The sequence below is a fragment of the Anomalospiza imberbis genome, chromosome 6, assembly GCF_031753505.1.
Source record: "Anomalospiza imberbis isolate Cuckoo-Finch-1a 21T00152 chromosome 6, ASM3175350v1, whole genome shotgun sequence".
NCBI classification, from domain to species: domain Eukaryota; kingdom Metazoa; phylum Chordata; class Aves; order Passeriformes; family Viduidae; genus Anomalospiza; species Anomalospiza imberbis.
In genome coordinates, this window is record NC_089686.1 from 46,603,139 (window position 1) to 46,628,128 (window position 24,990).

At 43.7% G+C, this 24,990-nt stretch overlaps 1 protein-coding gene and 1 long non-coding RNA gene across 14 annotated transcripts in view; one reads left to right on the plus strand and one right to left on the minus strand.

Moving 5' to 3' along the window:
• BRSK2 (BR serine/threonine kinase 2) overlaps window positions 1-12,173 on the plus strand; it is a 304,017-nt gene extending 291,844 nt beyond the window's left edge. For 5 of the 13 annotated variants that reach the window (XM_068193900.1, XM_068193906.1, XM_068193901.1 and 2 more), the window contains 2 exons: window positions 8,811-8,875; window positions 9,572-12,173. In XM_068193900.1, the coding sequence (XP_068050001.1) occupies window positions 8,811-8,875; window positions 9,572-10,024 (518 nt within the window). In that variant the 3' untranslated portion in view covers window positions 10,025-12,173. Of the gene's footprint in view, window positions 1-5,421; window positions 7,136-8,810 lie in introns of those variants that run through there. The other 8 variants (XM_068193902.1, XM_068193911.1, XM_068193913.1 and 5 more) reach the window with 4 other exon arrangements.
• LOC137475981 (uncharacterized) lies at window positions 2,672-5,422 on the minus strand. The gene is made up of 2 exons (XR_011000174.1): window positions 4,884-5,422; window positions 2,672-3,918 (listed from the first exon to the last, which is right to left on the minus strand). It is a non-coding gene; the product is annotated as an uncharacterized lncRNA (long non-coding RNA).
• Window positions 12,174-24,990: the final 12,817 nt, after the last annotated feature.

Consider the following 24,990-nt stretch of genomic DNA (forward strand, 5'->3'; position numbering starts at 1 on the left):
CAGTCCCTGGCATTGAGAAACAAGTTAATGTTGAACAGCTGAGGTTTGTCATAGCAGCTGCCAATATCCAAATGAAACAACTGCTGCTGTATCGACTCTACCTGTGCAAACTAGAAAACTGCTGCCAACTTGTAGTATTTCACAATAGAAGAAAAGAATGTGGCTCGTAATAAATTGAAATGCATGCTGGGGTGAAATATTTTATTTTATGTTTCCACCCATCTCAGCATGGGAATGGGCATTGCTGTTGTCAGAAAGACTAAATTGGTTTCCTTGAAGCCTGTTCATAAGATCAAATTTACCTTGTAAAAATTAAAATATTTACATATAAAATGCAGCTGTAACCTGAAAAACATCTACAGGAGTGATACTTTAGCTGATCTATTCCTGTGTGTATTCTCAGCCAAATCAGTTTAGTGACAAATAAGCTTTACCACTTTATGTGCTGTCATTAAGCCTTATAGAATCAGCACAGCTGTAAAAGGACAAGCTGGATTCTGTTTCCTTTGAAGCAGGATTGAGAGAACTGTTTATTACCATCTAATGTGGTATTTATGTCTATCTCACTGGAGAATAGGTTGTATAAATAAGGTTCTAATGGGTTCTGCAGAGCCTTTACATTAAAAATAAAAATCAAGATAATACATAAACTGAAAAGCACTCCAGCTTCAACCACAAAGCTGGGAATTAGAAAGCAAGTATCATTCATTGTATGCTGAGCACATTGGATCTGGAGCCATTGATGCACACCACACAGAAGCCCATGGTGCCATTTCAATAGTCCTTGGTCAAGAAGGAGTCTCTTCACAAACTTTAGTGACTTCAAGTCTTTCATGTTTCAGAATTTCTTTGGGTGATTGGTAGGGCTGGTATATAGCCTTTGATAGCTCCCCTTCCCAGCCATTCCCAGTTTTTTGGAGTCCTTGCCATGTTTTGCCAAGGTGCTGGCTGCTGGCAGGAAGCTCTGAAAAGCCTGCCTTATCCTCCACTTTTCCTTCTGAGATTAACCCAGGAAGACTGTAAACTTCTCAGTCTTCACACTGCCACTACCCGAGGATGAATTTTACTTGTAAGTAAGGCAATCTTTGCTTGTTATTCTTCCTCTCTGATGATTCTCAGTAAAGTCTTCGGTCACATCAGTGGCACTTCCATGGAAAGAGGGTGATGATAAGAGGAGGAGAAGGTTAGTATGGATAACTAGTGCAGCTCCAGTCAGATCATGCTGTCATTTTAGGCACTGCACAACCATACACTCCTGCAAAATCTTGGACCGTAACCCTGTGCAGGGTGGAAAGAAGGCCTTGTGTTTACTTTTAAACATTTATCTTGTATTGCTGCATACAGTTGAAAACCTGGATTCCAAGCACCAGAGTTAAACAAGAAGATTTTTGGTTCCTCTTGGGTACCAGAGGCTATCACCAAAATGATCTGACCAAACCAAAAGCACAACAAATCCACTTGCCTTTCATATCTCACCAATGCATCTCTCTCAGCTCTTTTGCTTCCAGTCTTTAGGACTTGGCATTTTTCCAATTCAGAGCTGTCTGATCGTGCTGGCCGTGGCTAGGTGTCCTCTGCACACAGAGAACCACACTGCAGTAAAGGCTTCTCTTTGTAGCTCCCAGCAATAACAGTTTGACAATCCCATGCCAGTAGCCCATGCCAGTAGCATTCCAATCTGCTTGAGAAGTTAGGAAACTTTTTGTAGTTTCAAACTGGTTGCATCACATTTGAGTTGCAGTTGCAACCTGTAGCTTTGTGAGTACTCATTTAGAGTCTGTTCTTGTTTTTAGTCACAGCAGCAAATACCTGGACTTGGTGTTCTTGGAAGTGATACTGACCCATATTGGCATTAATTAGAGTAATCCCACTTCTGAAAGTAGCTGTTTGATGGAAGAGGAGGTTGGTGATTTGCAGCCAAAAACTTGCAACCGTTGGCAGAAATATTGGTGTCAAAACCTGCAGAAAAAAGCACACGCTGCCCTCCCAGCTTAGAGGCTCTTGTTAGCACTGCCACACCGTGAGGTGGTCAGAACAAGGGGTTTTATTAACATTCCGGAAAAATCTGCTGGCTCCTGGTTTTTCTGAGCATGGCTGACTCTCCAGGTCAAATTGTGACCCAGCTGAGAGACAAAAGGAAGAAGACCCATCTGAGAGATCACATATTCATTCAAAATGGGTGGATCACAACAAGATAAGTCAAATGGTTCTAAAGAGTTCAAGACAGGTTTACCAGTTATCCCTGCCCATTCTGCCAGTATCCTTTGCTGTCCAAAGGAATGGCTGACTCCCTACATACTGTAGTTGTATTTTTTCAGTCTAGTGTTGTGTTGGGGAGACATTTATGTTCCAATTCTTGCCTCATGTTTTTGCACTGTGGAAGAAGGTAGCCACAAAAAAGGCAACTTGGCACTAAAAGTTTATCCAGATGTGTTGAACTATTTGATTCATGTCAGATCCTATTTTGACACCTATAGTTAGATTTTTACTATGCAGTACAAGATCTCTTTCTCTGTAATAATATCTAATACAGAAAACACAGATATTTCACTCTTAATTGAGATCACGGTGATACGATATTTATGATAGCCAGTGTTCCAGGAAGCTACATGGAAATGGCTTGCTGTACTAAGCTAAGTTTGAGATAGCCTTCCCAGAAGATTAAATCATCTTTTGAAGTGATTTATTCAGTGGAAATGAGGAAACAACATTTCACCAGCATGCATAGGTCATCTATCTCCTTTAGGAACAGGCTGAAGAATTTGAAACCCGTAACATAATATGTGAGCATCCATCTGGCAGGAAAGATCAAAATTGTATTATTAAGTGCCAATACATTTATGACATTTTAATAGGCAGAAAAGATAGGAATAAAGCTGCAGAAATCTCTAGGAGAATGAGTAGCAACAATACTGTCATTTGCTGGGGCTTTATGGGTGTGGGTCCTCAGTTTCCCCTCTCAGCACACACTTGTGCAGGCAGATCTATGTAAAAGGACAGGCGGATACAAAAAATTCATGGGCTTAGACCTTTATCAGCCAATTTGCCAGAAAAGCATGACTCCATAACAGAATCTGGCATCTCTTCATCCCACCACTATCCTTGCCTGCTCTTTCAGTGCCACCAGCTGTCCAAATGAATGTATGATTCCCTCCTCTCCATCATCATGTCTCCTTTTTTGAATGTTACGTGGTGGTGCTGGATTGGCCAGAGCTTTTCATCAGTAACAGACATGTTTGGTTTCTGATCCCTTACTCATGCCTTAGCTCTGCAGGAGGCAGCAGCAAGGAAATGGTCCGCATCCCTTTGGGAGTTTGCTGCCTGTGTTCACCATTCCCTAATTCATTATTTCAGAGCTACCTGTCTCAGTAATACTGTGAGGAGAGGCTGAACTGGATCTCAGCTTCTCTGTGTGTTTATGAGAGTGAAAGAAAAAATGTGCAAGACAGAGAATGGCCTTCTGGATGCTAGACACAAATATTGGGCCACCCTCCTGCAGTGGAGAATGGGATGTTTTAGGGGTGTAAGAACAAGAATGGGTTATAGAGCATTTAAATGTCAGGTTGGTTGTTCAGGTCTGCCCAGAAGAGTAGCAATTGGAAGTTCCCACCTGCTGGTGGCATGCACACCTGTGCCACTGCTGTGTGATAACTTGAGTAGTTCCTCAGTTCTGCAGTAGTTCTGCAGTTTGTTCCTGCAGACACCATTTTCAGTTGGCATTTTTACTGGCAGAGTCTAAGGACTCTGGAAAGTAAATCACCTTTTCCAGCAGCAGTTCAGGTTTCCTGCCAAGAAAGTGGAGTTGTTCCCTGGAATTTCCATCAGTAGTTAGTGAGCTGAGTGAGGTATCTGCCTGGTTTGGATTTGTACAGGCTAGGGCCTTTTCAGTCTGGAGGGTGACTCGTACATGGTCTACAACTAAACAAAGAGGAATGGGCCACTTTATTATTCTGTCATCCCTTTCACTGCATATACTCTTGGAGTGAGTTCTATATTTTAAGTCATTTGTTTCTGAAGGCAGAAGGTACTCTACCAGAAGAAACCAAGCAAACAGACCCAAAAAATGCCTTGTCTTAATGAAGAGGGCTATAAAAGTAGCAAAATGAGTTTGAAAGGAAATAGATTATCACCATTAAGGAGTGTTTTAATGCTTTACATGAAAGAAGTTGGATTTTCATTACATGGTTCACTGAAACCACAGCTGCTATCAAAACAGAGCAACCCAGGGATGAAAAAGATCAGGGCTAAGGAGTAAGGAATGAGTATAGGGGGAAAACCTCAGTAGCAGAGGCAGGCAAAAGACAATCAGGAAGGATATGAAAGCAACAGGGAAAGAAGTAAGAGAAGTCAGATTGAGAAGAGGCGTCTCTTCCCACTGGAGACCTATGTTTTCCCATTCATTTTCTCCCAAAGCCCAAGATATACATGCAGAAACCCAAAATATCTCAGCCTATACAGAAAGAAAAGATAGAGGATAATCCCACAGATGGCATATTTGTTTTGTGCAGCTTTTGTGTTCAGCACCACAAGGATTAGTGCATTAACAGTACATAGACTTCGGAGAGATGGTTTCACAGGAAAAGAAATTGCCTCTGGCTTTGCTTCTGTGAAGTCAATGGGAATGTTGTTATTTGCTACAGTGAAAAGAGGGCCAAGTGCTTATCTGACTGTCTTAAAAATATTACAAAACAGCAGACTTTAATCAGTAACTGAAGCCTTCGGGCTTGTCCTGAAGCTGCTTGTTCACCACTTCCTGTTACGTTCTGTGGAGGGCTGTGAGGGTGTTTACAAGGTCAGAGCAGGGTCTTTGCAAGGTGCTTCCTTTCCTGGTGTCACTTGTGATGCCTGGAGTGATTCCCTCTATTTTCTCCTTCCTCTCTTACCTGGGTGCTCCATTTTCACTTGGCTTCTCAAAGTGGTGACACCACTGGGGCTAGGTCAATGTCAGACAGGCTTCCTAAGAACAGCAAATGAAATACTGAGGACTGTGAAGGTTGGTGCAAACTGCCTGCCCAGCTTCCTTCTATGTTTTTGTGTCTATCTCTAGCCCTGTTTCTTCCTTTTAATGCTTGTATTCAAGTCCATTCACAGTTTTGACTTCTTTCATATTTGGCTGTGACAGTGCTGCACACAGGTGCCCCAAACCAGTTCCTTCTCCATAAATATATTTCTCTCAGCACCCCTTCAATACATGACCCTTTCATAAGCTTCAGTGCTTGTTTTCAAACCCATTCCCTTTCCCGTCTTGCAGCAAACAGCTCCTTGGTCTAACTCAAAACTGCACATATCCATCTCCTCCTAACAGACATAAACCTAATGCTCTGAGCCTCCCCTCCTGCCCCAGATCCTCCTCTCGGTTTCTCACCCCTTTCTACCCTTTACACTTTCTTTGCTCTGTGCTGATGAACATTTGCTCTCAAGGGGAAAGAAGACCTTAGTCTGTGCATGAAACACCAGCGATGTTCTGAAGAATCACTGAGCCAAACCTTCATCCCTGTCCAGAGGAAATGGGATGTCATCTCACTTTCTGAAATAAGAAAGGCAGCCTTTTTGAGGCCCCCGATGGACTTACAGTTGTAAGAGCCTATGACACATCTTGCACTGAACATTAGGCATGGAAGATTGCTGAAAAACCTATTCTAATCCATCATCGCCTGCATTTTCAAGTCTTGTTTTACTGGATTTATAACCTCAAAGGGAACTGAGAACTAACAGGAACAACACCCTGCACCATTTTCATGCTCCCAGCATAGCTGACCCATTCTTGGGTATCTCCAGAGGAAAAGTGTGAGGACTCTTTGTCTATCCAAAGAGCAGTGTGAACACCAGCCCAGCATCAGATTTTCCTTGACTGCCAGGACAGGAGGGCATTATTACCTACTATTTAATTATAAGTACAAAAGGCAAAGGAAGGAAAGGGTTAGTGAAATGGCCTATTTTAGTTTTCAGTAGCTCTCTAAACATCCCTAAGGATTTTCTTACTCCCATTAAAATTTTAACTAAAAAATGATGATGGTGAGGAATCTAGTAGTGATACCGGCAAAGAAAAGTAGACTGTTAAATACTTTTGCTGCAATAAATCTCCAGGCACTTGAAAGCCCGTGGGGCATGGGGAGGAGAAAGGGTGGATGAAACATTGGCTGTGCGTTTTAGTAGGATGACTAAAAGTCCTGTATCAGGACTCAGCAAATACAAGATGTATAATTTCTAAAGTGTTTTATTGCTCCATTCTTGCAAGTTGTACTTTTGTCACTGTTCCTGTCTATATGAATACAAAAAACTGTCCCAATTCCTGCAGAGCCCTGCTTACTCTGCCCTCATCTTTCCCTCTAAGCTTGTTAAATAAACTGCTCAGCTGAATAACCAGAGATATTCCCCCACTCTTTTCTCCCAACCCAGCAGTCTTTTCCTCTCCAGCATTTTTTTCAGTGCTCTTTTTCATTCTCTCTGCTGACTCCATTTGCTTATGAAGATGAGGGGTCCAAAGCCACCTGAGAACCAGATCTGCCCACATTCCTGCATTCAAGGCTGAGTGTTTGCTTTCTTTTTTCTCTTTTCATTGAAAAATGGTATCCACCTAAAAGAAGTAGAAGTGAGTCTGAGTAGATAAAATTGAGTCTGCACAATGTGTGTGCCCACAAACCTAAAACAGTTTTAGGGAGGCTTAGGGAAATCTCTGATGTAGAAGTGATAGATGTGGAACAGATATCTCCTTTCCCAAGCATTTCCATGCATGTGGAAGGGAGCAGGTGGAGCTCAGGGAGACCTGAGCCCAAAGTGACTGAGTTCAGTGAAAGCCTTTCTCTTCTTAGTTGGAAATTGAGATATGTGCTTTGTTTGTGCCCATCACTTAGGCTTCAGTCAGCTGGGTGAATGATGCCCTTCCAGAAACTCACAGCCTGTTGCTTTTAGCTTTAGTGCAACTGAGTGACAGAAGCAGGGGAAGCAGAACATTAACCACAAAGCAGCAGGCACAGGAAGTCAAGGAATGAATTAGATTAATAGGATTCTTCATTGTATTTACCAGCCATGTGATTTTTCTCAATGCCCGTTAACAAGCAGGGGAAAGCAGCCACTACCTGGTTAGCATAGGGCAGGCAAAAAGCAGAAACACATTCAGTTTTGCAAAGCACAAATACTGTGTATTTCTCTTTCTCTGTTGTAAGGCGATGATGTCTGTCTCGCATTTTCCATTAGAGAACAAGAAAGTACTCAACAAGCTCTTCACTCGTATTGCTGTACACAGAAGGTACTTGCCTGCTGTAGTTACTGGGCTGCTTATGTTTGAAATTAAAGTGAAGTGCATTTTGACCAAGCCACCAGTGTCCACCAGTCTCTGCTAGGAGGAAGCCCTTTGCTCCTGACAGAATGTTCCCATCTCGGGGATGAAAGGTTCCACTCTTCACAGCATTCTACCACACTGGAAGGCAGATACAAGGGGCCCATTTCCTTCCAGGAGCTGGAGATAGAAGTGATTTGAATTTGATAGGACAGTAGAGCCAATATTGAGAAAACTATCATGGGGTTTTAATGATCAGGCATCACCTCCATGGTGTACATCAGATAAAAAACACCTTCTATATATCCATGTTCAAGGAGTTTAGTGTGACCCCTCCTATGCTTGATAAAGATTAATCCCCCAGTCCAAGAAAATGAAAGGAGACTAGAAATTCCCAAACAAAGGCTACCTTTCCAGAAATAGCTTTCCCTTAGTAGCACCCCAGAGCCTTTCCTCAAGTATGACCTTCTGCACACCCTCTAACACAGAAGTAGATTGAGAACATATAACCGTGCTTCTTGGAGGCCCACGTGGCACATGTGTTCATGTGTCCAGTCCTTGTTAACACTGCAGCCTGATCTAGGGGCTGGCTGAAGGGAGATGCCTGTTCCAGTAGCACACAGCTCTACCTCCCTCTGGCTCCTAACTGCACTGGAATGCATGCCAGTGCCATGGGGGCTGTGTTGTGGAGAGAACATAAATTCAGGACAGTGAGGTAGTAGGTCTTGACCTGCCAGAAACAGGCAGATGTATAACAGCCTGCTTCCACATTCAGCATCTTCATTTCCAGGTACCTGTTTAGGGAGGATCTGAAGGTGCTTAGAAGCCTGTGAGTGCAAACCACAGACCACGCATGCAGATGGCAACACTCATCTTAGCCATAGCTCATTTTCCAAATGATGATTCCGTGGGACCACTCAGGTGCTTCAGGCTTAGTCGTGACAGGGTGGCAAGGAGAAACTCAGAATGAAATAAAATGCAAGCAAGGAAAGCCTGATGCCTGGTGTAGACAGAGAGCTTAGCAAGGCTGCAAAGTAAAGCATCAATGGGCAGCCACATGGAAATACCCTGTGTTTGTAACAGCAGGAGCGGGATGGGATTTGCCTGTGTCCAGCATTACAGTCACTGGCATTTCCATGTGGAGTGGCCAAGTGAATCCTAGTAATGGACTGACCTATTTCAATCACATAGGACTGTGTCCTGCCAGGTGAGACAGCAATGCTTCCTCACTCAGGAAAAAACTAGGAGCTTCCCCCTAGGTGCTTTATGCTCCCAGGTTTTTTATTTCTGTAGGTGTTCCATCCTAAACACTCTTCCTCTTCCTGCTCATTGTCTTCATCCCCCACACACCCCCACGCACGTGGCTCTGGATCTCCTCATCATGTTCTTCTCGTTAAAAACCCCATTGTTCATTTGTTTGTTTGTTCTCTCTCTTTCTCTTCTCTTTTTCTCTCTCTTTCCCTCTCGTTTTTTTTTTTTTTTTCCTTCTTTCTTTCTTTCTTTTTTTGTCTCCTCTGTTTTGTGTACCCAGGCAGCCCATTGAGTAACTTCTTTGACGTAATTAAACAACTTTTTTCAGACGAGAAGAACGGGCAGGTGAGCCATCCCCCCGGCACGCCAACCAAGCATAGCGCAAACAGCAAGCGGAGCGATTCCGGTTCTAATGACTATGGGTCTAGAGGAGACAATAAGTACCCTGCTGGCAAAGACAAGGCAAAGATGGTCTCATCAGTCGGCCTACAAGACCAACCTTAAATAAACACATAAAAAATTAAATAACTTAGAGAAAAAAAAAAAAGAAAACAGAACAAAACAGAAAAAAAGCAAGAAAGAATGAAAGAATATTCCTTAGCAAGCTAGCCTCTAAACTAGAAGGATGTATATACCTTGCCACAACAGTACAAAACTGTCTATAGACAAATTTTGTATGAAGGAATGACTGTATATATATACATATATATATTTATATATGATATATAATATATATCTCAGAAACAAACACAAAAACAAACGAATGAAAGAATGAAAAGAAAAGAAAGAAAAGAAAAGGTAGCACAGATGACAAACCCAGTTCACCAGATCTTGGGTTGTGGTTTTTTCCGATTGATTTTTTTTTCCTCCCTTTTTTTGAATGTTTTGCTTTTTTTCTCCTTCCTGATTTTTTGGTTTTTTCTTTTTTGGTTTTTTTTTTTTCTTTTTGGGTTTGTTTTGTTTTCTTTTGTTTTGTTTCTTGTTCTGTTCATGCTCTCTCTGTGTTTCTGACGACACCACTTGTTTCCGCTCTGCTACCAGGAATTATCCCGAAAAGTTAACATGTCAGCCACGGCTTCACCTTCTGTGCTCTGCGGACACTTGTTGACGGAAGGCAACCGATGTAGACTGTCCAAGGACCAGTCCTGTTTGAGGTTCCCAGCCTCCCCTCTCCCTTCAGGAAGTGGGCTTCTCCCCCACTTCTCCCTAGTCACCTCCCCAGTGCACGCCTGGTTTTTTTTCTCCCCTCTCTTTTTCCTTTTTGGTGCTCCACAAGAGAGATCTGCTCAGTTATGGGATTGCAGAGTCTGGGCTCAGAGGAGGTTGCAAATTGTTGGAGTGAATTATTTACCCTTGGCAACTTCTGTCCGCGCAGGTGAACGCAGCCCGGAGAGGGAGGGTGTGGGGAAGGATTCGGGTGTAGCGGGAGCGCAGTGTTCCATGAATCCAGAGCGCGTTCTCATCAGAAACCAGCCAGGAGCAACTCAAAACTAAGCGTTGAACCAAGACAACATTGGGGAGCTTCATCACGGGATTTTCTTTTTTTTTTTTTTTCCCCACCACCTTTTCCTTTTCTTTTGCCCCCTTTTTTTATATATACATGTATATATGTGTGTATATTTATGTATAAATATACATACATACATATATATATACACACACACAAACTAATTGGTTTTTTTATACTGTATCATTTTGCTTTTTAACCTGCTGGAAGGGGAAAGGAGTAAACATAGGAGGGAGAGGGGGTTCAATGAATAAACACATACAAACAAAACATTAAAACTTAGGGAAAAGGCAACTTCTGGTAGCAAAGAAGAGGGACAAGACCCTGCCAAGGACTGTCTCTCCCATCACCAGGCACAGTTGCCGCTGCTGCTACTGCTGCTCCTCCTTCGACACCTTCCTCCCCACCTGTCAACTCCCTGCCACTGTGCCACCGCGCTGGGACCTTCTTCAACCAGCTGGATCCTCCACCACACCCTGCATTTAGAGGCAATTGTTGTGTTGCTAGTGCTGCATTGATATCAGTATTATTATTTCTTTAATTTACCAGTCTCATTTGTCGGCTTGGGTGGTTTTTTTCTTAAAAAAAAGGAAAAAAAGAAAAAAAAAAAGAAGATGAAGAGGAGGAAGAAAAGAGACTTATATTGGGTTTTATTTCCTCTGTGTGTATGTGTGTGTGTGTGCAAAATCACTGGCACTTGGTTCATCAGAGCAAGACAAGGTGGAGTCAGGGCAATGGGAGACTTAATCACAAAGCTACTGTAAACTTTAAAATTTACTGCAAGATATTTTTATAAAGTTTTTGTTTTGGTTTTGTTTTGTTTGTTTTTTTTTTTTTGAAAGGGAGGAGGGTGGGATTGGGTGGATGGGGACCTTTTTTTTGTGTTTCAGTTATTAGGTCTTGGTTATTTATATATACATATATATATATTTAAAAAAATAAGCTGTTAGATATATCTTCTGTTTAATAACTGTGTAGAGGCAACATTGATTCTTATTTATTTTGTGGAGGAGGGGGAAAAAAGACACAGAAACCTTGTAAGTGTTAATTTTGTGACTTTGAGAAAGAAGAATTGCCACCTTTTTTCCTCCTCCTCAAGAGTTATGTGACCAAGTGTAACTTATTCTGGCCCAAGCTCAAAGGTTAAACAAACAAAAAAATGTGGTTTTTCACGTGGAAGACAAAACACAGTGAGAAGTATTTCTTGACTGAGATTTTAAGAATGTAGGCTTAGCATTAGTGTTCAGCTCTTTTATGACCTTCGATTGCTGCTCGTTGGGTTCCTATGGGTGTATGTTGTATCGCAAGATTTTTTTTTTTAATGATAATGTTGGATGAGTTCTTTTTTGTTGTTGTTGTCGTTGTTGGTTTTTTTAATCATTTTTCCCCTTCTTGGACCAGTTTTACTTGTACATAGGTTTGAAGATTAAAAAGAATTTTTAAAGACACAACTGGGGCAAAGACCTTTGACTTCTGCCCTGTCTCCCCATTCCCCCAAATGGGAGGGATTTATTTTAATTTTTTTGCTTTATTTATTTATTTATTTATTTTCCCTGTTCTTAAACTTTTCTCTCTCGTATTGCTGTGTGCATGTCAGACACCAGGGGGTGATGGCTGGGGAGGGGGGGAGGCAAGGGTGCAGGAGAGGGGGGCAGTTTTAATTGCATGACATTGCTGTAAATTAGTCTCTTTTGCTTTCGTTGTCTTTCCTGCCTCTGCCCTCTCTCTACTTCTCCTCCGAGCTCCCCTCCCATCACCCCCGTCCTTCTTTTCCCTCTTTTCTCTTCCCTTGTGTATAGATTTTGATGCTTCTGTTACATTGTACCTCTACAAAAGGCTGGGATTTCAATACAAGATAATAATAATAATTTAAAAATACCTATATCAGCAAAACCCATGTGGTACAAGCAGGAAGGGGATTACTTACACAAGATATAAGAATAAATGAAAGCAATACCTCTTGTTATCCTTCCTATTTTGTACTTTGAAGACACACACTCGCGCACACACACATATACAGACACAAACTGACATTATTTAATGGTTTGAAATGGACAAAAAAATCTGATGTATCCCTTGTTAAATAACTGTGAGCAACTTTAGTTCAAAAACCAATAAATTCATTCAGTAAAGATACCAGCTGTTGAGTGTCCTGTTTATGTCCATGAAAACAAACTCCTGGCCGGTGCCAGAGCCACTAAGTTCCGTGGCGTGGCTTCCTGCACTGCAGGAGCTGAAGATGGCAGCCGAAGGAAAGCGGCGTCCTCCTGGCCGTGGAACTAGCGCCAGGGCCTGAGGAACAAGGACAGCTCAACCCTGTGGGCCTGGCTTTCTGCTGTAGCGTGTTCCAAAAGCTTCATCCAAATTTCAGAGCAAGGTCTGGTCTGGATGGAAACCACTGTACCAAAAACTGTGGCTGCTTGTGATTGTTCTCCTGAGCTTCTCGCATTGCTTCCAGAGTTAGCTGTAGGAAGGATTTCTGCACCTCCCTGCCTGAAACGCTCAGTCACATACATTTGAAAAATCTGCTCAGGTACGTCCCTGGCATGTACGGGTCTGGGGTTTGTTGCTGGTTGGTTGGATAGCCCATGTGGCTGCTGGCTTGTCACCCCTCGCTCTCCGTGCCTTTTCTCTGGGTTTGTGGCTGCACCCAGCAGCTCCCCTGCCCTGGCTGGTGCATCCCCAGGAAAAGCAGGTGCTTCCCACAGGGCTGGGGGAGCGTGGCAGGCCTGGGCTCACAGCAGGGCTGCGGCACTGGCCCTGAGCACACCCTGGCCTGGCACTCGCCACAGCCCGGCCGGCTCCGGACGTGTCCCCCTCATGTCCCCTCTCGTGTGCCCTCTCCAGAGCTGCCCTGGCCAGGCCAGCCAGGGTTTCCCACCATGAGGCTGTGAGGGGCAAGCACCACCCGCCATGGAGGGAAGGCAGGAGGAGACCTTCTGGAAGGTTCTGTGGTGCTGCCTCAGGTGAGGGTGAGGGTGGCTGGGGAGCCTCTGCCCTGCCAGGCAGTACCCAAGCAGCAGCCATACAAAATAGAGTCTCGTCTAGGAAAAAGCCAGAGTGTTTATAGGGTCTCTGGGAGAGTCACTGGTCTGCTAAAGCTGGAGGGGAGAAGCTGATGAAGATGAAAAGTTGAGAAGAATCACAAGTGCTGCGGGATTTGGTCTCCGTAGCACTGGAAACCCAGAACTGGGAAGTAGCTGTACAACATTTGCATCTCTGTAAGTGAAAGGATGTGCTGGGCTGCAGTGTAAGGGGAAATGGGATTTAAGTGTGCTGTGGCAGCAGGTGTATGCTACTTCTTTTTCTGTTTCACTCTCTCTACTCTTACCAGCAGTGTTCATGAACTTCTGTGATCTGTTCATGTCTCCAGTACTATGCACAATTAGCATTCCCAGTACTGCTAATTATGGTCTTCAAACGCTTTAAGAAGAAAATAACAATTTTGCAAAGGCCCTCATGCTTAGGCCTGCCCACATTTATTCTGCCTTTTTGTTTGGCCGTGTTCTAACACAGTCACTTGCTACATGGTGTCATATTACCATTTGTAGTGCATAGGAGGAGCTGTGCTTCTGACCCAATTGAGTTTCTATTTAAACTGTTGTCCACAAAACACCCTTTTTATTGTATAGCTTAAATCTGAAACCAAGTAGTAAATGTAGCTGGGGATTTTGGTCTGCCTCTCTGACTGAGATAGTTGGATTGTCTCTGCTGCCAGGTGGGGGCTACTGTCCTCATCCAAACCCCGTCGCAGGTGATGGTTGATGAGATGCTGTGGGCTGTGCCACCTGCACTTCATTAGCTGAGGTTCTGAGCTCTGTAGCTCTTTGGTTCTCTTGGAGAGCTTAGCTCTTTGGACTCCAGCTAAAAAACTTCCTGCATTTAAAGTTCCATCTGTCTGATTTCCTCTGGGTGAAGCAACGCGGCGTAGAACCCTCCAGGAGTAAATTGAAGGCAATGCAAGTGTGTAATACTCCAGTTGGCATTTTCTGTTTGTCTGTTTTGCAAATGGATGTGAGCTTAGATGAATGTCTACATGAAAAATGTGTTTGTGCTTAAGGTGAACAGTTTTTAATTGAGCCAGTGTCTGACACGTGCTGTATAAAGCAATAGATGGTGTATATGCATCAAGTGAGCAGCTGAGCCCATAGTCAGGAGGGTAAATCTCATTGCCACATGTCAGTCTGGGGGCTGAGAAAGAGGTTGGTTGTGTCGGAGAGCACTAATGCAAATTGTCCAAGCTTTGCAAACAATGCTGACAATTTCATCAGTAGGCTGGCTTTAATGGAAGTGATCGGATGCGAATGACTGAGCTTTAATGGCTCTCACTGGGCACAGGCAAAAACGGCGTTTGTGAGGACAATGAAACTGTGTGAGGCCTCCAGGTAGTGCTGATTCTGTGTGCTCTGTTACAGGGTGCGCCTTCTTTCCTGGGGATTCAAGACAGTGCGTTTAACCCATCAGGCTCGGAGATTTCTGAAATAGCGCAGCAGAATGCCCACAGGGATTGTGCTCTGGAGGGAAGTCTGCAGGGCTGGTCCCCCTTCCTTTGCTTCATTTCAGCTGTATGCGACCGACTGTGTGTGAGCCCCTCTGAGAAGGGCAGAGTGTTTTGGGGAGGAAGAGATTTAGCTCTGAGTTTCTCATTATAGAAAACAACAGGGAGGGAAGACAGACACTTGTCTAAAAACTGGAAAGTATCTTAGGTCTTTGTTGTACCCTTTAATCTTCTTATTTCATTTAAAACCAACCACTTCAACAGCTGCAGCTCCTGCTTGATTTGGAGAACAAAACCGCAGTAGATCAACTGTCTGGGGATACTCGAGGCCACAAGTGGAAGGGAAGCCCACATTGAGGGCAAGTCCTTTCTTCTTCTAAATGCACAATTTATTGTGGGGGTTATTTTTAGTGCTGTAATCTCACTGAGTGCTGCTGAGAGAAACTGTGCCAGGCAGGCTTTGAAGGGCTTGAGAAATGGGATTTCCTGTTCCACCGGCTCAGCGCTGACTCTTGCCATTGTCAGGAGCTATTATCGCCTTCTGGCAGCCAAAGGAGATAACACAGCTTCAAGGTCAGGGAAGACACAAGCTTTCATCAACGGCCTTAGCAGAAGGAAGAGTTTGCTTGCAGCCAGGGTGGGTGTTTCTGGTGTAGCCAGCGACCTCTGCCCGGGCAGAGAGGTCTGCCCGGGGATCACAAAGCAACACCACAAGCGAGGCTGGAAGGGACGTGCTGAGAGCAGGCTGCTCACTGCTGCTCATTGCTGTGCTCCTCTGGGTTCTCAGGGCCTCCAAGGTGGGCACTGCACAGCATCTCTGGGCAGCGTGTTCCAGAAACAGCTGCCTGGGAGAGGAGAGAAATGTATTTCTCTGCTCCACAGCTTCTTGTTGACCTGCTCTTCGTTGAACACTTTCTGCAACGTGTGGATATTCCTGGGTCTGGAAGGTAGAACTGGCCCAGCCCTGGTAATGGGACACATTTCTCCCCGTGTTGTCCAGAAGAGAAGGAAAACAGGTTGGTCTAGTGAAGTAGCAAGTCTTGGTATAGGAAGCACTTCTAGGTTCTAGAAGAACTGTCAGAAAAAGCAGCTGTGTTTACTGTACGGCCTCATAGGCTCTTGAAAAGTATTCACATTGAGGGAGTGGTTTCAAATTGTGGTGTCTGTTCTGGATAGTTCCTCTGTGGGACATCCTTGTTCTCAAAGGAAAATCAGATTTCAGAGTGGATGAAACTAAGCTGAAACAAGGCAGTCCTGACTCAACTGGAGTTATCTGGAATTAGATTCCAGGGGTATGTTCTTTGTGACAATTGCCTTGGTCAAGTCTTGTTATTTATGAGATGCACAGTTGGGGTAGTGATTTCTCTCCTGTCTGAAGCAAATGACTTCAATAGTCCTGGTCTGGTTTATTGAATTGTGCTGCTCAAAATCAGGTGCAAGGATGTATCAGGGAATGTGTTGGAGCTACATTAGGGATGCTTTGGTGATATGTGAAAAGCCATTTTGCAGCCTTGTGAAGGCTGACCTAGAACAGAGACTAGCTGGAGCTAAAGAATAAAGTAGGTATTTATTAGAAAGCCTCAATGGATACACTTTGGGCAGTAGAGGAGCCCAGCCAGGGCCACACCCAAGATGAACCCAAAACGGACCACCAGTCATGGGGTCTCACACTTTTATAAGATCTGGTTCATTAGCATATTGGAGTTAATAGTCTAATTATAGCTTTAGCTTATGAAGTCCCATCCTTCTTGTTTTTCTCTCTGTAGTCCACTGTTGTTTATGCTCTTGGGCTTGAGATTTGGATCATTTGTCCTTGGTGCCCAGCTAGAGAAGGAATTGTTTTGTTTACCTACTCTGTGAAGAGAGCTTACTATCCCCTAATAAGAAGATCAGAAGTACACACTAAAGCAGTGCAGAATCTGAAAAATACAAGAGCTAAAACCTGAGGCATCATTTTGTAGGACTAGCTAACAGCTGTGATCCTGGCTGAGCCCTCCCTTCACTTTATGGGAATGCTCATGATCTCCTGATCTTGTGCCTAAGCGCAGTGTAGGAAGTTGTTATCTCTGCCCAAGAGCCTTCAGTTTTAGCACCAAGTTGCACAATAAGAACAGAAATGAATATGGAGTAGGTAGAGCTTTGTCTTTACAGAAGAGCTTAAAAAAAGAAAAAGGCCTTAGGACTAAATTCTGGTCCTGGCTATGTGCAGTTTTAATTAAGTTTGATGCACTAGCTTTAGCCTTTATCCTGTTGCTAGCCTGTGGGGCTTGTTTTTGGTTAATGACCTAAACAAGGGCCAGCTGCAGCCATCTGCTTTAAAAAAAACAAAAATAGTTCTAGAAGCTGTTCTGCCAGATATGTTTGGAAGTGTGTGGCCTGTGGGTTCATACAGAGGTGTGAACACAGATACAATCCTGATGTTCTGTTTCAGTGGAGTTGAACTGCAAATTTGCTTTAGCAAAAGGGTTGAAAGAGGAGAGCCTGACGGAATGTTAGGCAGAATGAGAACTGCTGCCAAAGGATCTCATTTGGGAAAGGGGAACAAAGAGCTTTTGTCACCTTAAGGTGTATTGCCCTGTAATGGGAAGGGCTCACCACTTATTGAGCCAGGTCTGTAGCTGAGCTTGGTCTCTGGTTCATTGTCCCCAGGCTGTGTCAGTGTGCAGTTCCTGCTTGCATTTTCCTGCTCCATCTCTGGTGGGGAGGGACAGTCAGCCAGAACACACAGAGCAGCACGGGCCAGTCCAACACAAAATCTTCACCACAGCCCCAAGTGTGAGTGGCAATGGGTAAAATGAAGTGCTGTGGTGTCACTTGGAAGTACAAACTGCGTGTTTTGCATGGATTTTGCACGAACATAAACTTCCCAGTCTGCCTGTTCTGCTGTTGCTGCTCTGCCTTCCATAAGAGAGAGGTGGAGAAACATTTTGTAGTATGCAAATATCCTGTAGAGACAGAATATGGTGTCACCCACTACATGCTGTGTGAGGTGACGAGGCAGTTGTGCTACAGAGCTTTGGTGCTGGGCCTTGTACAATGCCCTGCCGATTATCTGGCATGGAGAACAATGTCTAGAACGCTGGCCCTTCCTCAGAGAGGACAGGGCAGCAAAGACACTGGCTTTTTCTCTTTGCTTCCCAAGACTTTTACAAGCTGTATCATGTGCCAGCTGTCAGTGGTGCTGTGCAGAGGCAGGAGAGGAGGAGAGAGAGGGGTGGATATGCCTCTCTCCAGCCTGTGTAGCTTCCATGTAGCTTTGCAGAGACATGACAGCATTCACTTGGTGTGAAGGGTCACAGCTGAACCTCCGAGTCTGCAGGAGGGGAAGGACCAGACACAGCCCTGTCCTGCTCAAAGGGAAAGGTGAAGTAGAGCCCACTGCCACAGCAGCCTGAACAGATAAATACCGTGGCACATTACCGAGGTGTGTTTCAATAGCACACAAAACCCAAGAGTCTGTTCTGTTACCTGCAGCAAGGGATAAGCTTTCCCCAGGTAGGTGTGACAGACAAGGAGAAGGAAAAGAGGTATCTGTGTCCATGTCATACAGCTTCAGGAAGTGAGATGAAGAGCGATTCAGTGATTCTCTCAAAGGAACTCAGTGGCTTGGGCTGAAATTTGAATCCAGATCTTTACCTGGCAACAGCACATTCCAGTGACCAGCGAACCTCCTCAGGGGTCTGCCCCCAAAGACAGGATCTTTCATTTCTCAGCACATCACTTTAGCTCTTTTCAGTTACAAAGGCTACATTTCTTTGTTAATGAAAGGAAAGTTGTTTTGGCATTTCTCGTCTTTCTTGTGGGATAGCACCAAGATGCAGTGTGGTATCTGCCAGCTGACAGACTGCAGAGGAACTCTGGGTCATGCAGGCTGTCCCAGCTTTGCAAGCAGCAAAACAAGTGCCCATCTTTTGGAAACCAGAGTCACACCATTTGTGATTTGTGGGTGATTCTGAGCTCTCTGATCCTTTGTCTATGGGGACTTTTATGAGTGTCTGTTCTTATAAGGGTTCTTTGACATCAAGTAACAAGGGAGCACAGGCTGCAATTTTTTCCTTGCTTGGGAACTTAGGGGTTCATTTACAGGCTCTTTCTCCCATTCCAATAGTTGCTTGTTCCTGTAAAACTTGTGAAAACTTTCTAATTGAATCAAAAGTCCTTCCTGTCTTCCAGGCTGGTTGAAAACAGGCAGCAGCTCAAAAATTTGGGGTAGTCAAGAAAAAGGGACAGGCAGATGGAGTCTTCCTTAAGCTTATTGTTTCGATCCCTGGCTTTAAAAAGAAGCCATGTTTTCAGTTCTTGGGCCAGAAGATTTTCACTGAAAAATAAAGCAGTGCTGTTATGAAGCACCTGAGCTCTTTATCTGAGAAGCACCTGGATCAGAAATGAATGTTAATCCAGTAATAACAGATAATTAAACAGTTCTAATGGGGGCTTTAATCTCTCTTCTCCAGATGTAGTTTTGCTTTTGGTTTTCATCAGGGAGATTATGATGGAACACAGAGGGTTTCTAATCCAATCAAAATTCCTTGATGGATTGGAGTATTTGTTGTGCTTTCACATTTCAGCAGTGCTTACACCACAAGATTAACTTCATTTACAGGATTGTTATCTTGTTACTAAATTCAGTGTACTGGTTTGATGCAGGCAGAAGAAAGGTGGGAGGGCGGGATACAAATGTGTCCTGGATCTCTGTGCTGCACAGAATTGCTTGGGATTCAGGTGACACTTTGCAGTCTTCTGGTGCCTCAGTGCTGACTTTGTGTGAGCTTGAACTGATCTGCCTTAAGCCTTGAACTCCAGTAGTGGCTTTATAGTTGAAAATCTCCTGTGGAAGGAGCTTTACTTGTCCAGCTGGGAACTGTGTGTCTGCTTTCATTTGCCCCACAAATTGTGTAGAGATTCTTCCCAAGTGTCTTGGCTTCAAATTGAAACTTCTGTTTGGCAGCAGGATGCTGACAAATGCTGGCTTGCAGTGCCTAACCTTCCTGCTATCCACTTCCTAATGTCATCCTCTGGGAGTGAAATGAGGGAATCCACGCACAAACCTTTTTGAGTCGATAGGTGCCAATTCAAGGGGAAAAAAACCCTTTTTTGCTCTTCTGCAGACCATATCACTGGTATAATAATGAATCATCAATGATGTTATTGAGGTCTTGATGGATATCTTGTTTTAATATTTGCATCCTCACATGCTGGGTCTGTGATGCTCTGATCACATCACGTCACAGCACCTGCTCTGTAGATTTTGCTTAAGCCAGTTTAAATCAGTTTTAAACCAGTAAGATTATTCAAATATGTGTATTATTATTTGTGCTCTCTCAAAAATGTTCTTAAAGTAGCTGAAGTTTTCACAGTCCTGCTGTAGTGGGTACAGCTGGTCTTCAGCCACAATTTGTCTTCTGCTTCTTGTATTTACTCCTGCTAAGACAGATTTTATAGACACAAGGATTCAAATTAACCTTCCTAAATTACTGAGTGTCAGTAAACCTGGCTGAAAAAGACAGAATTCTTTCTGTTACAGGTTTTACATAGGTTTCAGGTAAATATATTGGATTATCCAATGTCACTTTCCTGTTCTGGATTATCTTTTTAAATTGAGCCAAGCACAGGGTTGTCCTTATGAATAAAAGTAAATTGTTTAGTGGGATTAATTATGAATTAAGAGCTATTTCATTGTCTGCCATATTTGACATGAGAGAGGTAGTTCTTCTACCTCAGTTTTGATGCTAAGGAACAGAAAGAATATTCCTTGAAATGATTTTGAGAATTAATCCTATGGAAATCAGGTTTTTGTGTTTAATACTTTGTGAAGTGCAGTTAAGAGGGGGAAAACAAGTAATTTAGGAAATTTCCTTTACTTGGAATTAGTGCTGTCAAGTAAAGGCCTTTCCTAAAGGAATTCAGTTCACACACAAAGGATCAGAACAGGATTCTGTAACCACTGTGTGTCCTTGCAGGCTTGCATGAGTCCGTGGTGCTGGAGAGCTGTGCAGCCTTTCTTCTCTTTCCCAGACTGGGGATTCACGTCCAACTCCTGCACTGGCATTAAAGCCCTTCGGGGGGAACCCTGGAGTACTCCATTGGTTCAGAGTGGGAATTAAATTAGTGGCTGGTGCCCAGGACCAGTTTGTTTTCCCTGTTTAGATTTCTTTTCAAAGTCCTTGAGGGCAGTACTTGCTTCAGGGCAGGCATCTTCTAAGCCTTACCAATGTCAGGTTGAAGCAGTGGTTTCACAGAAGCTGAAATCCTCTGTGAGGTGCCATTTGCCCTCTCTGTATCTGAGCTGATGTTGCAGAGGGTTGCTCTCCACTGAGCACAAAGCCTGTCTAGCCCAGGCTCTTTCTACTCTTCCTTTTGAATTATCCCATAGACCATTAAAAGGAGAAGGAGGTGGTTTATGTGAAGGACCCTGTACCACTTTGTGAGAGAATGTGAACTACCTGCACTGGTGGAGTGTAGGAAAGTGCCAGAGCATTTTAATGTTTTCTCTTTAGAAATAATGAAAATAATTAGCAGATGACAATATAAAAACAAGTTTAGCTAGTGCTGCTTGCTTTTTTTTTTTTTTTTTTTTTTTTTTTTGGCTAGACAAAGCTGAGTGTTCTCTCATTGAGTTCTTGGCCAAAACAATTTCTGTTTTCTCTGAATCACATGCTAACCTAGCTTTGAAAAGTCTTATTGTTCATGTCAGCTGTCACAACCAGAACAGTTCTGTCTTTGAAAAGAACAGAGACCCCATTAGGACACTGAGGGTTTTCTGCCAGCTGTTTGGTGTTTTTCTCATGTTATATCATTTCATTTGGAAAGATTTCACTGTACTGCATGCAGCTTATCGCATTATGATACCAGATCTGTCTTGAAATCCTTCAGGTACTGGGTTCATATTTAGGCACTGGTACTGGCACAGCAGCATAGATGACTCAGCCACACGGAACCCTGTGCTGTGGCTACTGACAGCCACTGGGCGATAGAACTACATTTAAACTGCCTGGTGTTGCCATTTGTGCTACAGGCACAAACGTTGCCTTCATGCGTTTAGTAGGTTTGAATAGAACAAAACAACAACCTACTCCTCTGTCTGCAGTTTAGATAATGGAAGAGTATTTCTGGATTTGAGGTCTTTCTGTTTACAGCTGAAATGGTGAGCTAAGGATTGGCTGGGACAAGTTCCACAATGGATGTGAGCAAAGGCTTGTTGGGTAAAGTGTGGCTTTGATGAGATCAGCATGCTTAGCCAGCTTCATAAAGCTGGCTTGTTCTTTTATGGGATGGCTTGTTTCTGTGGCAGTCCTGCAGTCTCCTGCTGATGTGCAGGAGCTCATTGTTACCTGGTAGAATCCACCTTTAGCCCCTGATCACTTCCAGGAACATCCTGGCATGCATGTTTGGCCAGAACTGGTGGTACCTGAGCGCCACCTCTCTCCTTCCTCTGATCATCTCGGCAACAAAGTGTTCTTTTCTGGTTGAGTTTTTCATGCTCTTGGTTAAGACGTTGTTACTCACATGTAAAATGAGTGTGCTCTGTGGGAACTGAGACTTGTAACTTTCTGCAATCCCCAAGCAAGGAAGAAGGGCATAGCTGTAATTTTGCTGGGTTGAAGTAGAAGATGCCCGATTCAGTTAGTGCTGGGGTGAAGCTGCCCCTCTGATCTCTACACAGCTTCATTCCCTTGAGGTTAAAGCTGCACATGGCTGTTTGTGCAGGAGATGTGGTGGCACTGTTCCTGTGTCCCTTCCCTGAATGGCCAGAGCTAGCACTTATGACAGACACAAGTTGCTGACTTTGGTGCTCGCCTACCTTGCTTACCTGCTGGTGTTCACTCCAGATGGCATGGATAAAGCAATTATTTTCCTTCTGTTTTTATTGATAGGTGCTGAGACTTGGATTTCCTACAGATGCTGCAGCCTTGAAGACTCAGGGATAATGACAAAATAGGGGAAAGTTTCATCTTGATACCCTGAAAAATTCACCCTATAAATTTATATATGCTATAAACTTATTCAACCTCAGCTCTCCAGCACATCACTTGTGTTTGCAGAGCACCAAATGTCAGAAACAGGATGCCCCAAAACACACACAGGACAATTGCTGGGTTTAAGTGAAGGACTTCAGCCCTGTGACAGCTTTTGCTTTGCTGTGGTTTTAGGCCTGGAAGTTGGTCAGGGATTTTGCACTGGCAGGTGTAAAGCAGAGTCTAACAAGGCAAGGCCTGCCAAAGGCATGTATGGCAGTGTGAGAGTGTGTGTGTCTAGATGGTTCAAAAAGGTGTTTTTCTAGTAGTGTTTGGTTGTTTTTCTGTGGTATTTTATTTATTTAGCAACACTCAAAGCATGGTATGGTCTGTCTTATCTTTGGGGATAGGGTGGCATTGAATGTAGGGTAACTAAGTTGTCTCTGTTGTTCTGACAGCACATTACAAAGCATATTTAAAATTTATAAAGCATATATAAAGCAACAACATGATAATTTCATCAGTGTTAGAAGGCCTAAGCCTGTTAGTCCCAGATGAATTCAGGCTCAGTGTGGGCATTCGTGACATGTTCCAAGCATGGGAGGAAGTCACCGAGAAGCTCTGAAGGCTTAGTGGCACTTCTGTAGCTGAAGTTTCTACAGTGTAATTCAGTAACCACTGAAAAACCCTCGGATGCCTTCAGGCTGAGCTTTACAGTAACGTTTAGTCCTGACAAGAAGAACATTGGTGTTGGCACCCTTTCAGTATTTTCCTTATTCCCACTGCTAACCCAACAAGATAGGCCACACTAAAATAGGATTCATTATTTGTGTTCTTGTTAACTGCTTGTAAAATATAAAGCGATTACCCCGGCAGATGAAGTGCCCGTGCTTTCAGGAATAGCAAATGCCTGCAGAGCGAAGCTGGGACAGCTGCCACGAACAACAGCAGGCTCTTCCAGAGGTACTGCTCTGTTCTCCTGGCAGCTGAACTGTTTGCTGCTTGGAGCCAACACGTGCGTTCCCAGACTTGCTACGAGGTTCTGCCAGTTCTCCAATGGGGAGCTAAGGCACAGCCCCCAAGTTGTTCGACACAGGCATCACTGTGCTGTGATTGGAAAGCTGGAGCCAGGTCAGTCTTTCCAGGGTTGAACTGCCTCTTGTTCAAGTCAAACCTTTCTCAAATGCTTCAGCTGTAAATGGTCTTTTAGCGAACACAACTGCAAGTGCTTTTTTACAGGAAGATCGTGAATTACCAGAAGTCACTTGGGTTTGAGTGGCTGTTTCTTGCTCTCAGTTTCTTGAACTTTACTGTGTTCTCAGGGCAAGCAGCAGAGAGGCCTTACCAAGGGCACTGTTCCTTCTGCTGACCTCTGCTTTTCTCTCCAGACTTTAGTGCAGGGAATTGTCATGGAAAGGCTCACATCAGCATGGGGACTGAATGGGAATATTTGTCTGGACATAGAGGCTGCAGCAGGAGGAGATGGTGGGGAAGGAGTGCTCTTGACCACTGTATTAACAGCAACTCACCTCAGCAGATCAGTGAATGGTATCCACAATCCAGAAACAAACAATACAGGACAAGTCTGGCATCACAAGTTTTGAGGTTGTTTTCAATCTCTCCAGCCAGCCCTTACTCCTGCTCTTCCCTTCTCCTGTGCTCATGCCTTTTTGCTCTTCTTTATGTCACTTTTATGATTCTGTCCTTTTCTTACTTGCACATTTGTCATTATCTATTTTTTGCTATTGGATTCTGCTTCACAAGCCTTCTTCTTGCTTGTGCTTTTTCTTTCCGTCCTTTCTTGCTCATGCTTTGTTTTTTGGTTTATGGTTTTTTTGTTGTTGGTTTTTTTTTTTTTTTTTTTATTTCACCCCTTGGTTGTGCTTTTCCTTTGCTTTTTTCTTTGCACTTGTTCTATCTTCCTTTTCTCTACTGCCTTTTACTACACATACAGACTTCATTCTGGAAAACCTTCTCAGATTTATGCCAGGTCAGTTATTAATCATTCATAGGCCTCGGGTAATGACCAAAACCAGTAGCAAACAATTGTCACAGCTTTGACATAAGAACAAATGCAAACAAAATCCGGCATTTCCCCAACTGGAAACAATGACTGCAAGAATTCAGTGGAAACTTGAAGGAAAGAAAGGAATATCACTGTCCAGATACAGTACTGATATAATACTGTATCCAGAGATGCTGTGGTACAGTATTTGCTTCAAGTTATCCAGGAACCCACTGCATTTCAGAATGGATGAGTGCACAAACAGAAAACCTGCCCCTCTCCAAGCAGTGCTTATCTTCGTATTTCTGGGGGGGTTTGTTCCTCGGGCTACTGGAAAAAGCAAGGAATTCATTATAAATGTAAGATCACAGGGTGGAAAACAGCCCATTATTTATAAAGCTGGCTGCCAGCAGGGCCAGCAGCATTCAGTGGTGGAAAGGAGGCTCTAGGGGTGGGGTCTGGAGACTTCTGACGCTGCACACATGAAAACAAAGC